General features: G+C 29.5%; 2 protein-coding genes across 4 annotated transcripts; one reads left to right on the forward strand and one right to left on the reverse strand.

The window, feature by feature from the left end:
* Nucleotides 1-31: 31 nt before the first annotated feature.
* On the forward strand, nucleotides 32-8,657 carry LOC145764154 (BAI1-associated protein 3-like). 3 transcript variants are annotated; one of them, XM_082575746.1, is made up of 19 exons: nucleotides 32-675; nucleotides 1,594-1,738; nucleotides 1,814-1,975; nucleotides 2,896-3,048; nucleotides 3,130-3,339; nucleotides 3,429-3,666; nucleotides 3,805-4,008; nucleotides 4,317-4,451; nucleotides 4,646-4,876; nucleotides 5,094-5,293; nucleotides 5,376-5,442; nucleotides 5,582-5,709; nucleotides 5,852-6,040; nucleotides 6,324-6,436; nucleotides 6,879-7,038; nucleotides 7,346-7,512; nucleotides 7,635-7,874; nucleotides 7,977-8,076; nucleotides 8,205-8,657. In XM_082575746.1, the coding sequence occupies exons 1-19, from the start codon at nucleotides 89-91 to the stop codon at nucleotides 8,442-8,444; spliced, it is 3,669 nt and encodes a 1,222-aa protein (XP_082431872.1). In that variant the 5' UTR covers nucleotides 32-88; the 3' UTR covers nucleotides 8,445-8,657. The 3 variants fall into 3 exon arrangements, with proteins under 3 accessions (XP_082431872.1, XP_082431873.1, XP_082431874.1); XM_082575747.1 differs by having other exon boundaries at nucleotides 4,652-4,876; XM_082575748.1 differs by lacking the exon at nucleotides 32-675 and adding an exon at nucleotides 923-945.
* LOC145764152 (DNA replication ATP-dependent helicase/nuclease DNA2-like) lies at nucleotides 8,480-17,125 on the reverse strand. Its single transcript, XM_082575745.1, has 24 exons — nucleotides 16,968-17,125; nucleotides 16,743-16,866; nucleotides 15,723-16,322; nucleotides 15,373-15,516; nucleotides 14,913-15,096; nucleotides 14,644-14,810; nucleotides 14,283-14,487; nucleotides 14,025-14,198; nucleotides 13,602-13,760; nucleotides 13,246-13,394; nucleotides 12,863-13,057; nucleotides 12,496-12,588; nucleotides 12,180-12,338; nucleotides 11,794-11,949; nucleotides 11,442-11,584; nucleotides 11,047-11,183; nucleotides 10,717-10,839; nucleotides 10,267-10,478; nucleotides 9,896-9,985; nucleotides 9,631-9,826; nucleotides 9,487-9,576; nucleotides 9,322-9,415; nucleotides 9,124-9,233; nucleotides 8,480-8,950 (listed from the first exon to the last, which is right to left on the reverse strand). The coding sequence occupies exons 1-24, from the start codon at nucleotides 17,017-17,019 to the stop codon at nucleotides 8,786-8,788; spliced, it is 3,921 nt and encodes a 1,306-aa protein (XP_082431871.1). The 5' UTR covers nucleotides 17,020-17,125; the 3' UTR covers nucleotides 8,480-8,785.
* Nucleotides 17,126-17,267: the final 142 nt, after the last annotated feature.

Consider the following 17,267-nt stretch of genomic DNA (forward strand, 5'->3'; position numbering starts at 1 on the left):
TTTTGTGCGTTTTTAGAACCATTACTAATAGGCTAAATAGAGTTAGAGTTACATCAGTTAGAAATATAAACTAGGTTTTAACTTAACTATGGATAGAAGGCGAAAACTTGCCAGAACAAGGGGAAAACATGAAAATGACATTGACTTTACCAAGCCAGGAGCAATGGCAGAGCTTCTTAAACGTCAAGAATTTCAAAAAGAATTGCACAAAAGTGCAGTAGAGGTTGCAGTTGGTAGACTGGAAACACAGGCCAAGGATATCAGTGAAAACCAGTTACTTGACCACATCCAAATGTTGCTTAAACCCTCAGCCTCAAAACAAACAGCGGAGATTGATAAGGCTTTTGGCCATGTTCAGTCACAAAATTGCATGCTCAAAATAACAGTTCAAAAAGCCGAAAACTTGGCCCCAAAAGATGTCGACGGTTCGTCCGACCCATACTGTGTTGTCGGAATAGTTCAAGGAAGTAGTTTTACAAATTTACAGAAAAGCGAAAATGCTGTCAGACAGACAAGTTACAAGGAATCAACTCTGAACCCAGTTTGGAATGAAACTGTTGAACTAACTGTAACACGTGACGATGTCAAGAATGGATATTTGCAACTTCAAATATGGGACCACGATGACGATAACGACAACACAAAAAGAGTTAGGGGAATGAGGGGTGCAGGAAGGTAACGACTTTTATTTAAAATAAAAATAACCCCCTTTTTGTAAGAGTTTAGCAATAAAAAGTAACATAACACAATGTTGTTTTAAGGTTGAAATGTGTTCATATGCGTTTACTTACGGCTGATCAATATTTAATCAGCATGTGCTTATTTTAAGGTATTTACACGGCGCTGATTAGAAGTGGTGATAGGTATAAGCCAGCCTTTCTGCCCTTTAAACCACAATTTTAAATGTTAAAAAAAAAAGAAGAAAAAGATAGTTGTCATGATAAGGTGTGTGTAAATTGTTTCAAAAACAAAAGTCGTTAAAAGTTGATTTTTATCTGGCGCAATTAAAACATATCGAACACTTTATCGTTTGTAATAAAAGAAAATATTATATCTTATATATCCAAGCTAAGTAATTGAAAGCCAATTGTTGTGGTATTTAAAAACGGTTAATAGTTACCTGCATTAAAGCCCTATTGAAGATATTTTGTGGTTAAAATACCTTATCTCATATTATTATCGATTCTTAGAAATTCACCATCATCCAGTGTTTGTAATGTAGGTAAATACTCTTAAATACCTTAGATTTGCTAATTCAGTGACCCGGTGGCAAAACAATGAAACCACGTGACTGACTCATTTCCTATGATCGCCATTATTGTTTTTATTTAGCGGTAGTTCCCCCTTTTTTAACAACGAAATCGAAAAATGACGCAACATACATTTATAAGTTTGACCATTATCATACAGTATATGTTTTTGAGTATTTTCCAAGTTTGGAGATTTGGAAGTTGGTTTCGAAACCACGCAATCAAAAATATTCATTTTTGATTGCTTAATATGGCGTATTTAACCTATACAAAGAGTAGATGGTAAATGAAACTCTAATGAGTTCATTATTGTTATTTTTAGTTTGTATCTGTTCGATTTTAGGTTCTTGAAGGAAAAAGCCCAAGCAGTAACCAAGAAAAGTGATGAACAGGACGACTTTATGGGTTTCAATTCCATTCCCCTTTCAAGCATTCCATCCGAATCGTTGGAAAGGTGGTTTACAGTTCGAGCTAACTCTACTTTGCAAGTACGCGTCAACAGTACCCCTTATCACAAATCTACAGCCTACCATTAACTTATTTTTTGTCTCATTGTTTTGCAGAAGGTGTCGGGTCGTATTAGGCTGTTACTAGACTTAAATTCAGTACGCGAAAATGGCAATGAAACGAACAACAATGGCCGCGCTGCTAGATATGGAAGAGACGAAATTTATGCCGCTCTTTATTCGACCATTGTCAATGATGCACACACAAGATATGTAAAGGTAGGAAAGCAAACTATAAACAATCTGCGCTCAAATAGCGCGTGTTTGTCAAGTAGGTGGATTTGCTGCTTATAAAACAGTTGGCGGTGGGTTAAAGTTAAAGATACAAAAAAAATATAAAATGACACTTTTTTAAACCAACTATAGCCTTAAATAATGTTCACACTGTTAAAGTTCAAATTGAAAACGTTATAACAATAAACTGTTTTAACAAAATAACTAATTACATTTTAAAATATATTTGGATTATTATTTCTCTTTTGTTTATATACAAAGCTTAAGGCACAAATTGGAAAAGTGCAAAGATATAAGCCACACCGTGTTATTGCCTTACAGGGTGATTTATATTTCTCAGCAAACAAATTTCACTTTATTAAGGTATTATACGATAGCAAGGGCGTTAACTTGTAAAGCATTGTACTTCTTTACTCTACAAATATTTATACAATTTTGAAATACGCGAATAAGAAAGTATCAGGCTAGGAAACCTATAAGCAAGTGGATACGCCTACTGGGTAGCTATCTACATGAGTATTTTAAAAAAAGTAATGAATTTAAATCGATATAACCTATACCCTAAATAAAAATCAAGTAAAATAAACGCAATATCAGTCATGACTAATGAAATTCCAATACCAAATTTATTCAAGATTAAAAAAGTAAATATTTGCCTGTTTTAGGTAAACGGGTTAAAATCGAAATACTGAACTTTAAAATATTTTTAACCTGTATAATATATTTATTTATATTACATTTTAATCATCAAACAACATTTAGTCTATTTGAAAACATTTAGGATGCGCGAAAATCCTAAATATCACACATGTCTTTAAACAAAATAATACAAGAAGAGTTTACTGTGATACTAAAAACATTATTAGGGTATTTTTACATATTTGTAAATATTTTTGTTTTAACAGTCTTCTGATGATGAATCACTAGAAGCTTGGGATGGAACATTACCGAAAATTTCCGAGGTTTTGTTGAAGGAAATGGCAGATCAATATGGTTTAACAACAATAACACGTGACATAGTTCGATGGAACGTTTATGCAACCTTGCATTTAGAGCAGGTGGATAAATTAAAAATCTAATTTATTGCATTGAATAAAATTTTATTTGTAGTCAACAGCCTTTTACTGTTTTTTTTACAGAAAAATAAATACGAAGCTGAAATAAAGATTTTTCACAATATTTTAAACTCGCTCGAGAACGAATCGAAAAAAATCAATCTGGAAAGTTCTCATGACGTCATAGAACACGATTGTTTCAACTTTAAGCTCTTTGCTTTAAACCTTAACTCGCTAGTGGCATACGAAATGAAAAAAATTGTCGATCACCGAGAATTTTTTTCTTCTAAAAGGGTAAGATTTACATTCCTAAATACCCTTATAACTAGTGACCCCATTATATTTATTTTTTAATAAAATTTATTTAATATTTTTTGTTTCAGAATAATAACGTTATTGTTTTGGGAGGCCTGTTGGTTTTCTTTCGAAAAATCAAAAACTTGTCCTTTCGTCAACAACTCTGCAAATACCACCCAGAAATAATTATAAATGTCAAAAATGACGTTATCGATTCGCTGATTGCTGGATCAAAGGAGTATTACGTAGCAACCTATGAAAAGCTGTTAGACGAAAGTTTTGAGCAGAATCCGGACTTTCCTGAAGATGGAGAAATATTTGGAGGTTAGTTAACACATGTAACGTCATAACTTCATCAAATTTTAAATAAATTATTTTTTATAAAAAAGCTTAGATTTTTAAATCAATAATTATCAACTTAAAGGCCTTTGTCATACAAATACCGAATTTATTCGTTTTTAGGTCAAGAAATTCGAATTTTAATTAAGCTTGGTGAGAAATTGTACAAGGACTTACTGTATGCCCGCACTGTTTACCACGACGTTTTCAACAAGTTTTTAGAGGTGAACTACATGGATATAGTTGTGGGGATTTTTGCTCAACACCTTACCAAAGATAGCTTTGAAGCCATGAAGCCAGTTAACAAGGAGCTGGTCACCATAGAAAGTAAGAAAAGTGATTTTTAAGATACCACTTAAATAAAAGATTTCTCATTTTTCCATATCCATTAAGAGGATATGTTTTTTTGTTTTTTAACGGAAAGGGTTGTAATATTATGACGTGTTTAAGCTATCTGTTAATGCCGGGATTAAAGACGAATATTCTGGCATTGATGTGGCTCGAAACCGAAACCTTTCGACTGGTAGTCCGATGTCATGACCGGTATCACACTATCGGATTCATCATTTTTCTTCGTTCTGTTAAATGAAGCCTCCTTTACATATCAGTTAATTGAATTTATATTATTTATGTAGATCCTAACCAATTTGATTCTGAGTCTAAATCTGCAATGCTTTTTCGATTTTACCTTACAATGAAGGATATAAAGCAACTACATGTCAAATATACAAACTGTGATGACTCCCAGATTTCTTTAAGTAGTTTAAATGGTAATTTTTTTTAAGAGATTTTTTGTTTTTAGGTACAAAAAACTAAAAGTTGATCTTATTTTATTCCTTAGCTTATTTAGCTACAATTTAAACCCGTAAAATTTTTAAATATTAAATTGGTAGCATTCTGCGTAATTTTTTTTTTTTTATTACAAAACATTTTTTTAAAGTAAAATCATGAAATGTATTACAAGTTTCAGAAAATGTCGAACTAGACGGAGCTCAGTTAGAAAAAAAAGCCAACGGCATAAAAGAATTTCAAAATATGTTCCGTCCAACTTTACTACGTTGGTTACAGATGTCACATGGCAGAACACTGATCAGACTAAAGAAAGCAGTCGAGTTAGACAAAGTGAATCGAATGGACGACATTGTTAAACATTCATCTTCGGCTGTAGACTGTATCGCTTGCTTGTCAGGAATAAGTAATTATTTTTAAATACTTTTTTTTATCTTTATACTGTTATAAAAAAAATCATATAGCATTTACGTCTATGCTATCTTCGTATTAGTACCGACTATAACATTTTTTTATTAACGTTTTTAACACATCTAAATAAAGCATTTGGCTTTGTTTGCATTAGTTTTTATGTTTTGGGTTGATGAATACTAAGCTATATATGCATTTTTTTTGTACTTCAGTAACGTTTTGGAAAAGTTTGGCTTGGCCAGAACCGGTGGATGCTTACACTATTGCTCTTCGTTTAACCGACGACATGACAAATGCTACGGAGTTCTATGCCGATATGGTGCACAAGAAACTTAAAAATGTTGGATTTTTTGACGACGAAGGACAATTTGATGTCACTCAAGAACTTTGTATTGCTCTAAACAACTTGGAGGTAAAAGCAACGTTAAAACAAATTAACAATACCATTGTTTTATATTAAATTAATGTAAAAAAGAACTAACTCTAATGTTTAGCATGTCAAAGCCTTTTTGGGTGACCTTCCAACCAAAATGGATTTTGAACATTTGGCACGCAATGTTGGTAAGTTGATGCATTAATAATAACTTATATAGTAAATAATGCAGAATTTTATTTTCAAGTACAAAGTATAAAGCAAATGGAGTTTAAACAGCCATTTGCCTAACTGAACTATTTACCAAGTTTATTTTTAAAACTTTAGACTCGCACGTCGATGGCCCAGACTTCGAGAAAGTGATGGAAACTTTTAACAACTTACTTGTTAGTTCAAGAATAGGAACTAGAAAGAAAATCAAACAAATAACAGGAATCGTTGGAACAAAAATGAAAGTAAGTCGTCTAGTTTACTTTAGTAAGTCAAACTGTGTACTTTGTGGAAATCAAAAGACAAATTTATAAAACTTTATTTTAAAGCACGTACCCTAAGTTTGTTTAGGTTAGTCTTAATGTTAAATTAAAAATTAATTTTTAGCCCGATATTTGTCGTTACCTTAAATTTTTCGGTGACACTTTATCTAAATGCAACGAGGGAAAGGATTTTCATGCCAAGCAAGACCAAAATACACGAAAAATACTTAAGACCAAAGCTGATGACGCTATTCAACCATTGATGCAATATCTTCATACCAATGTTATTACTTTCAGCCGTTGGCTATGTGAGGTAAGAACTAAAATTACTACGTTAACTTAGCACTTTCTACGTCACATAAAAAAGTATGGTGACATGGTTTTTGCAGTTCATTTTTTCCAATATTTTTTGAAGGTTAAATTGTAAGTACCACAGACATTTTTTGGGGGTTTTTAAGGTATTTTGTAATTCAGTGTCAGCCATACTAACGTGTTATATACATCACTTACAAAATTGCAAAACTCTCTAAATAGCACTTGTTAAGTAATCTTTATAGTTTTGTAGAATTAGTTTTATATTTAAGTTTTGGTTTTAGACGAATTTCAAAAGAATTTTAGAAGTCGTGTGGAGAGTTTGTTTGCAATGCTTAAATAAAACTTCACTCATCGATTTTGTTGAACTTCGCCCCTATTTTTTCTACCAGTGCAGGTAATGAAAAAGCAAATAAAAGAAATATTTAAGTAAACACAATTGTAAAGTTTCTTTTACTAATTATGTTTATAGCCTTTTTTTTATTATAAATCATCTCTTTTAACTTTTTTTGTAAACAGTAGCTATAAAAAGTGATAAAGTGGTAAGAACACTTGCTACACCACATGAGGTCGTGGGTTCAATCCCCACTGCTTTCATGGTGTAGCGATCTTGAGTATGGCGCTATAAACGGTCTAAAATCTGCTAAGCCAGTACTTAATCAGCAGCTTAATTATCGGGCAATTATAATCTATAATAACCAAACTGTTACAGGCAACTTGAGACTGGGTCGGGGTAACAGTTGTTACGCTATGTTTAGGTCACACATTCGACTCTTACATAAAAAAAAAGTACAACTAATTTTTTGGAATATATTAAATGCAATTTTTTTTCTTATTAGCCACGCACTAAACAACCACTTTGTCGATTTCTTTCACGCCGATGGAAATGGAATTTCAATGGAACGAATGCAAACTTGCAGTGAATACGAGGTCCTTCAGTCTGAGTTAAAACTCCGAAGCGCTAAAACTGAAGATTTAATGAGATTGTTTTATATGCAGGTAAGGCTTATAGTACACAAAAGAATTATATGTTTTTTTTAGTAAATATATTTATCCTCGATGAGGGAAGGTCGAATGCGCGACCTAATATAGAGTAACATCAGTCACCCCGACCCAGTCTTGAGTCGCCTGTGGCATTTGACATATTATAGACGATTTTTAAGATTAGAGAAACAATTGTGTTAATGCATAAAAAATGTTTCTTATTTATAGGCTAACGTGTAGATAATGTATATAAAGCCAAGGGGCCAAAGTTTTAACAACTATAGATTAACTTGCATTTTATTTGCAAACCTGGAATTTCCAGATGTACGAAGAACAAAACAAGCTTGAAAGCAATCCCATATATGGTCACATTAATGTTATGGCGTATTATGATCGAGACAAACAGGAATTACACGTTGATGTAATTAGCGCAAGTAATCTAGTGCCTTTGGATGTTAATGGTTTCAGTGACCCATTTGTTAAATTAAGGTAGGTAAAGTAAGTTTGGTCATAATTTTTATTATTTCTATTTTTCATGGCTTGACCGGTATAGGGTAATCTTTTTTATGCTTTTCTTTCTAACATATAAAAAAGTTGATTTTTTTTAATAGGCTAGCACCAAAAATAATGTTTTTGGAACAACGTTCATACCAGACACTTGTTCAAAAAAAAACACTCGACCCAATCTTTGAAAACGAGAGTTTTACTTTTAAAGTGAGTCCTGAACATGTAGCACAAGAGGGCACGTACGTAATGTTTACTGCATTTGATCATGACATCATCAGCACAAATGACTTGGAAGGTGAAGCTGTGCTTCCACTTAATATTTTGGACGGTGTAGCTAACCCAAGGTAAGCTTATGACAAAGAAAAAATTAAAATACTTCTGAAACAAAAGTATTTCTTGTAGTGGTCACTTAGCTAAGCAAGTTATAAAATAATATTTGTTTTAAGGGACCACCCTGACGCATTAACGCCAGACGGAAAAATAGATCGAGTTTTTAAACTACCGCTTACACAGCCGACCCAAAATTTTACTAATAGTGGAAAACAGGTAAAAAATGAACCAAAATTAAACTAACAAATAGTTTAAATTGGTTAAGTTTAACCATTGCAATTTAAAGATTACAGTTTTTAAAATAAATTTTGATTTTGATTTAAACACATTTAAACTTGTTTTAGGTTTTAACGCAAAGTTCGAACAGCAAACTGAAAGGATCTTGTCAAAATCTTGCTGAAAAATCAGCCTCAAAAATTACTCTTCGCGACATAAACCTCGACTACGATCAATCAGTTAAAGTCAGTCCAATTATTTTGCTTCAATCTCGACTGAGTTACGACAAAAATTGCGACGAATTTATCAGATGGAGAAGAAAAGTTGAAAGTGCAATGGAGTCCGAGGTCCCGGATGTGTTAAAATAATCAAAAATGTAAATATTTTATTTAGTTTATTAATTTTATTTATTTAAGCCAAAAATGGTCTAATGTCAGATATTTTAACCTTTATCAAATTTTTTCATTAAATTTATGTCGTTAGTTTTTTTTCGCAATTACTATGTTGTATTTTTGATTTACACTGTTGTATTTTTTGATTAATAAAAATTAATTATTTTGACCTGTAAGAAAAAGAAAAAGGGAAATGAGTAATTAGGGTGACCAAAGAGAAAAATCAAAAATAAGAAAGCTTTAAAAAATTGTTATTATTTTACACAACTAATCACTATTTATGCAACTTTATACGAAAAATAGAAAACTTTTTTAAGCTATTTAAGTGTGTGCAACATGTTCTTGGTTTTCAGATATTTGATAAGTTTTTGACAGGGTTCATATTCCATTAAAGACTTTGTGCAACCAACTATAATCAGTTTGTGTTTAGCTCGAGTGATTGCAACATTTAACCTTCGCCAGTCATTCAATAATTCACCTTTCTGTAAATAAATAAAAATAATGTTTACCATTATTTTTTAACGCATTTGTACTAAAATCAACATTATAATTAAAAAAAATGTCTTTATTAACATTGATAAGGAAAAGTTTTAATTGGTAATATATACCAAACTTTTCAAAAGTTAAATTTTTAAAAAATTTAAAAAAAGTTCACCTTTTCTCCTAACTGATCAGGTCTACTTCTTACAAATGACAACAAAATTACACTTTTATCTCTTCCTTGATATTTATCAACTGTGTTAATTTCGACTTTGTCTTTTTGAGCTAAATACAAATTTTATATAGAGAAATTATAGAAAAAATGATTTAAATATATTATCCAGAAAAATTTTTAAGTTTTTTTGTTACTTACTTGATGTCAGAATTAAATTTACTTTTTCTTCAATAGCAGCAAGTTGTTTACGGAATGGGGCAATAATCCCGATATCTTTACAACTACAACCTGCCTATAGTTGAAACAAGTACAATATAAAAACATTCGTAAACCTCAATGTGGATAAGTCAGATTAAAACTTACCTTTATTAAATATTCTGTAATCTTTGATATAATTTCTGCCTCGTGAATGTTGACTAGTCCACTGTCAACTTCTTGTTCATAATAAGATTTCTAAAATTAAAAAAAAAATTACAAAAGAAAATTTTTTATAAACATTAAATTTACCTCTGATGTATCTAAAAATAAAACTGAAATTTTGGGGTCCAGAGACTGCAGAAGCCATTTTATGTCTTCCTGATCATCTAATTCCTTTTTGACTACAGAAAACTGCTCAAGCGTTACTGTAGCCACTGCAACAGAAGGTTTGGCACATTCTAATCGACCTTCGTAAGTTACATGATTACTTACTCCCATTATGTCACTAAAAAATTAAAATTTAAAACATTTTTTTAAAAGAAAAATATTGTAATTGTAAAACAAAATAAAAAACCTGTTCATTCTGTACTGCAAAGTTAAATCACAAACAGCTGATTTGTGTCTTGTTAGTCTCCAGAATAAACTTTCATCAGCACCCATTTTTCTGAAAAACAAAGCAGAGGTAAACTTATACAATAAAAAAACTCACTTTGGTAATACTCTTCATCGTAATTTTAAGACATTACTAGTAACACCTGATTTACGGGAGGTGGTTAACAAGTTAATAAATGTTTTAATACAATTAGACAAAGGTGACGAAATGTAGGTTAGAATTAGATAAAACTTTCGACTTAGATAAATAAAAACATCAAAAACAATATATTATATTTTAAAAAATCCTGAAAAACACTGTTCATTTTATCACCAAATTTGATCAAAGTATACCTTGCATCAGTGCTGACAACTAGTGGTGGCAATTGCTGGTGATCTCCAACCAAAACAAATCGTTTTGCTTGCATTAAAGGTGACAAACAAGCAGGTTGTGTGATCTGAGAGGCTTCATCAACTATACACACATCAAATATTGTTCGTCCTTGACCAGGGATGGCAAAAAATGTGTGGGATGTCACTGCAAGGCAAGTGCAACCAACTACTTGCTGTTATATAAATTTAAATTAAATTATAATATGTAAATTTTTTTTAAATTATATTTTTTAAATTTACAATTTTTAATATTTTTCAAAGCCTTTAAGTCTGTAGATTTTAGTTTCACAACTCCAATAAATTTTTACATATCAAAAAAATTTCAACAATATATACACAGCTCATTACATTTTGGATATTCAATTAAAGTGCCAGTAAATAGACGATTATATAGCTAATACTATACATTACCGCTTGGTTATATAGGGCATGAAGTTGTTTGGCTTCAGTAAATCCCTCACTTAATATTTCCTCAGAGTAAGGTTGAATGGTGGGATGGATTTGAGGTTTACGACCCAGTCTCAAAAACTTTACCTTCAATATTAAATGTCATTAAATGCCTAATTTTAAATGAAAAAGAAAAAGTTTAAATTAATGTGTTTTACAAAGCATTTACAATATATTTAAATATTTTCTCTTTTCACATAATATTTAAATCATAAAATAATTTAAAATAATGAAATCAAAAACTAAATTTAAAAAACTTTAATTTTGTGAAAAATACAACTTAATTTAACTTACTTTATATTTAATTAACTTGATTAAAAGATTATCGACTGCAGAGTGAGTGTATGAAGTAACAAGAACTCGCAATCCACATAAAAGGAGAATTTGAATCATTGCTACTATCGTTGTGGTTTTACCACTACCAGGCATACCTTTATCAAAAAAAATATTTTGAAAATCTGCTTATATAAAATTTTTAAATTAATACATGGGCAGCACAATAGATTAATACCATTTGTGTGGATGTCTTGAAGTTACGGTTTTAATAAAACTTATTTTAAGTATTTTTTATTAATTTACATTTGAGGCAAACATGATTAAAATTCATATAAATTAAACTAATTTAAAATCTAATTTAAACTTTCAATAAAAATTTCAAAATGAAGAAATTTACAGAACAGAAAATTTACCAACAACAAGAGTGTAGTCATTTGAAAGCAGAACTCTTTTGATTGCTTGTCTCTGAGTTCTGTTTAATCCTCTCAACATCTTTGCAACTTCATCTTTTGAAGAACGTGGAATAAAATCTAAACCTTGTCTAAATGTCGGTTCACTAAAACATAAATCTTTTAATTAATACAAAAATGATTCTAAAATACAAAAAATAAAACAGAAATGTTAAAAATAATAAAATTAAATAATGATACTAAAAAGAAAAGAACCATGTAAACACATTTTAACATTACATTGGAAAATAACTTTAAAATTAAAAACATAAATATGTAGCTTGATTCAAAACAAAAAAAATATTTGGGGTATTACATGTGTCCAATTAGAAGTTGCCTTAATTTGTTACAATGAACATCATTGTCCATTAACATCGAGAGATTGGCAAGTGAGGATTGAACAGATATTTGAGACATCCACACATGTCTATCTATACTGTACATCATTGTCTGATCATATTTACTAAAGTCTCTATAACAAAAATTGCCACTTGATAATAATAACAGAATTACTCAACTCTTTATTTAAATAAACTACAAAAGTACAAAATTTTAATAACAAATATACAGTCAGTAGAGTTTGTACACATAAAAATGTTTTAATAATATCAATGTTATTTTGTAATTTTACTTTAAACAGTAAATTCATAGTTATTTTTTAAATAAAAAAAAGACTTATAGTAAATAAATTAAAACAAGCACCTGTCTGTAGATACAGTAATAAAATCTTGATTTATTTTTTCCACCACTGCAGTTGCCATGGCGATGTATTCAGGTTCCTGACCATTGATCAATACCATTTCACCAACTTCAAATATTTCCTTACCATTTGGCTTACTTGGTTGAGTTCCCTGGCTTGATCTTTAAGCGTAAATTATTGCAAAAATGTAAACTTTAAAAAGTGCACACAAGTTTAAGACATAATCCAACTTTTACAATGGTCAAAATGTACCAAAGTTATTTTAAAATTGAAAAAAGCACTTATTTCAAGACTTTTTTGTAACTTTTAAAATTGTACCTTTTAAAAGTTTGATGAAGGCGATTTGAGTTCTTTGTTTTGATAGGTTTACCAGCAAGCTTGAGTTCGTTAATACATGACCCAATCTCACAACTAAAATTTAAATATAATTATAAATTAAAGTACACAGAGCATAATATTACTGTATATAATAGAGTGGTAATAACTATTAAATTAAACCTGTCTTAGGCAACCAAAATAAGGTGCTTCTGGACTACAAGTTTAAAGTTAAAAAATTACCATTTTTTATTTTAGTCATTCAAAGAAATGATTTTAAGTTTTTAGTCATTCAAAGAAATGAAATGATTTTAAGTTGTCTTTTGATAATAAAATATGTTATGTTATAGTAAATGTTTGCTTCTTATACCGTTGCTTTGAAGTTTTAAGCCAAAATCTTTGCTTCTTTTCTTTTTTTTCAACTTCTTTTGCTTCAACAAAAGTGCATGTCATCCAGTGACGAAAATATGCCAAGTCATCTTTACTTAGATGATTTATTTGTTCATTCATTAAAGATAACAAGTCAGGATTAGGTTGAAAAGTTGAGCAATTCTGGTCCACTGATCTAAATCAAAAAATATGTTAAAAACAAAAAAATTAACACAATGCATAAACTTGGATTAAATTAATAATATATTTCTACCATAACATTAAACGATATTATTACTTAAAAAACTTTTTATTTTAACACCAAAATAGTATCTTACATTAACTGTTAAAAAAATTAACTTTAAAAATTTTCACACCAAATACCTATAAATAAGGGAACAATTTCTAAGTTGCGAACATCGTTGACAGATTCTTGTGTTTTTGATAGTTTCTGGAAATGCATTTGTCTCATAAATTTCTTCGTTTTTATCGCTGTACCCCGTTTTCACTGTTTTAACTAAATAATCTGCAATCTAAAATGGTAACATTGTGCTATTTTTATTAAAACAATGTTTTATAACAAAAATTATGCTAAAGATAAATTATATACTATTTAAAATATTCTGTTAAATCAAGGTTAATTTTTTCATTTTAAAACAAAAACTAAAAAAAAGGTTACTTTTTTACAAAAAGAGTTTATAGTATAAAAACTAAATCGAAACCTAAGCACCAAAACTCACTTTATTTCTGAGCATTATCATTCCATGTTTATCAGTTCTTTTTAGGGGAACTGAGAACATTTTGTTTGTTTTTAAATAAAGCAACAAACCAGTTGCAAGTGAACCTGGCTGACCAATCAAATTCCTTCGCTCATCACAAAACAAACTGTAAATTGCAACCTTAAAAATTGTTATAAATTTTTATTAGAATGAAGCAATTACCGCCAAAATCAATGCTTCATAGTAAAACACCCAGATACCATTTTATAATATGATTTTTTTTTTGAAAAGATTGTATTAATTTTATTACACAGATTTATATAAAACTTTACAGCGTGGCCTGATAGTTTTTTAATTTAATGTAAAAATGCAATTAAATTTTGTGTTAAACAGCACCATATAACAAAATTAATACACAACACAAAAAAAATGAATTTAAATTACCTGTATATGGTGTTCCATGGAGTTGCTATCTCTTCCTGTTTTGATTTCCAAGGGTAACACAGTTTCAGAAATTTCATGTGTTTGATTGTTTTTAATCAAAAACTTCCCAGTGACATCTATTTTTCCCTTTAACCCAAATCTAGGCGACCACACATTTTCTTCAATGTCTCGTACCTGTAAAAAACATATTTATAATTTCAAAAATTGATAAAAAGAATAAAAAAAAAATTAATTACATTTTTTCTAATTTAACTATACCTGACTCATAGCCACACTTGCTTTAAATCTGTGAGTTTTATGACAGGGTTTTCCATTTACATTAGGTGAAGGAACATTAATGTCCATCTGGCCCACACCTCGAGTCACATTTTTTCGATAATATTCGCCTAACCATGACTGTGTTTGTGGAATATATTTTGCTAATTCGTCAAGAATTACTTGCTTCGTTGTTCGAAGTGCAACTCTTAAAAATATTTTTTTTAGTAATTTTTTTACTTTGTTGATAAAATTTTAAATAAAGGTAAATAAGACATATATACCCCTTTTGAAAACATAAAAGCCTACAAACATAACCACATAAAAAAACAGTTCAATATAAAATAACTAAAAAAATACTTACAAATCTTTAAGATATCTTGGTTCCGTTATAGTAGATTTTGCAATATTTAGTAACACATTTGAAGTAATTGGTTTATCACATAAAAGTGCTTTCTGAAATACTGAATGTGCTAATGTCCCAACCAACATTATATTCGTAACATCATCAACCCCAACTAATTCTGTGTTCTAAAAAAATAAATTTAGCAATTAAGTACTTTAGTAGCCTATTGTAACTCTTCTTTACTTTCAGCATGCAATATAAAATAATAACTGTATATGTAAATATACCTTAAATCTTTCACTCAGAATTGCTCTTCTTTCACAACCAAGTGCATTAGATACAGTTGTTCCACTGATTAATGTGTCTGGGTGATGAACAATTAAGTTTTGCATTGAACTAACTATATTAGGCGATGTGTTTTCTTCAGAGATTATATTGACAATATCATTAGTTTCAATATTCAAATCAGCACTAAAGTTTGAAAATAAATTATTTTTTAGCTTTGATAAAATAATAAAACAACTTCATTTTATTTATTGAATAAAATATATTTATTTTTAAAACAGAAATTCTAGCAATAAATAAAAATATTTCTTAGTTTATTTACAGAACTAATATAATTAAATACCTAAATAGACCTTCACAACAAAACAAATTAAAGTATATAGTCTATAATAAAAGTAATTTTTACTTAATATTAAAAAAACAGAATGGTTTTTATTATAATAAAGCACTAAACAGTTTTACCAATCATCCTGCAAATCAATCTGAGTTTTTAGTTTTGTTCCTTTATTTTCCACCAGCAACCTCTTCACTTCATAACCTTGGTCATTGCAAGTATTATCTACTTCAATGACTTTGTACCTATGCTTGAACAGTGGATTGTCAGACCTGGTAGATACAATTTTAGCAAATAATAAAATAAAATCCCTTCAATATTAAATATTTATAAACTTATTAGGTTGTAATAGTTCAATTAATAATTTACAAAGTTTAGAACTACAAAAAAAAATAATAACATCACTTTAAGTTTTACAGTTTAAAATAAAAGTAAATATAAAGAAATAAAATATTTATTTTTGTAAAATTAAACCTACTTTTCTTTTATAGGAAATTCATCTAACAAATCAAGGTTAAAGTTATCAAAATCTTCAAACTCAATTTCATTATCATCAGTTAAAGCTTGTTTTGCAGCCTCAGTTAAAGAAGATTTTGATGTTTCAGTTTCATTAAAATTTTTACTAGTTTTAGTTTTTTGATTTTCTTTGTTGCAATATGGTTTTTGCAGACTCATTTTGAAAGAATTATTTGTTTTTAGATCTTTTGCACAACCTTGCTTTACAACTTTATTGTTTAAACTAGGTTTCTCTTTAACCGATTGATTTCTTTTATTACTTAACGATCGTTTTCGTTTATTAATTTTAAGCACAGGACTACTTGGTTGTTTGTTTTTTTGTGAATAAACTCCATTCAAAACAATCTCTCTATCTTCCTCTAACTGAGATTTTGGCGTAAGTTTTTCTAAATAAGACGATTTAGAATTTTGCAAATTATTGTCTTTTAAAGAATTCTTAATGTTGTCTTCCACAGTTAAGTCAATGCTTAGATCCTGTTTGGTGGGTTCTACTTTTGCCCGTTTTGCTGGTGAGCTTCGAAGATTAAAATCATGACGCTTTTTTGATGGAGAGCTACATTTTCTGAAAATTAAAAACATGATTTTATTTTTTTTAGATATATGTTTATTATCCTTAATGTGGGAAGGTCTTTTTAATGTTCCACATCCTATACATAGAGTAACACCAGTTACCCTGATTGCTGATCCAGTTCTGAGTTGTCACTAGCAATTTGGAAGCTGATTAACTTTTGGCTCAGCAGGAGTTCATACTGTTTATAGCATCTTACTCAAGGGCGCTACAGCATGAGAGCAGTGAGGTTTAAATCCAGAACCTTATATGGTAAAGCAAAGTGTTTTTACCACTACACCACATTGTTGAATATGTTACTATGAATAGTCTTCACTCAATATTATATTTAAATAGTTGTATCTAGTAAATATATATTAAAATATTTTGCGCAAAAGCTTTTAAAGTGAATTAGACTATTTGTGTAAAAATTACTTTAAATCTTGGGTAAATTCTTTTTTTGGTTTCATAAAACAATCAAGTTTTCCTTGTTTCAGTCCATCCTTACTCTTAAGTAAATTCTCACTTGGTTGTGATTTAACAAAGGACAAAATAGAACCTTAAAATAAAATTATAAACAATGAGAATAGCATTTATTCAATAAAAAACAGTTTTTTTTTACCTATAACAACCAATAATTTAAAAATAGAAATGTAATACCTTGACTTTTGGCTGGCGATGATTTTTGACTTTTAACTTTTCTCTGTGGCATATTTTTCTTTAAAACAATTTGTTTTTACACAATCTACAGTTCTATTTTTATTTGTACACTACTATTTTTTTAAATATCTAAACATTACATTTTTTTGTGCAACAAAACCTCGTGTTCGCGGGAATTTTTAATTCTGTGTTTACGATTAACAGAGGTTTTGCTATTTTGTGACATACAGTCAATTTCCTGCTTTTTTTTAATAAAAATGTTACTTGAAAAAGGACGCTTTTGCACCTAAATATTAATGT

The sequence above is a fragment of the Corella eumyota genome, chromosome 1, assembly GCF_963082875.1.
Source record: "Corella eumyota chromosome 1, kaCorEumy4.1, whole genome shotgun sequence".
Lineage (NCBI taxonomy): Eukaryota > Metazoa > Chordata > Ascidiacea > Phlebobranchia > Corellidae > Corella > Corella eumyota.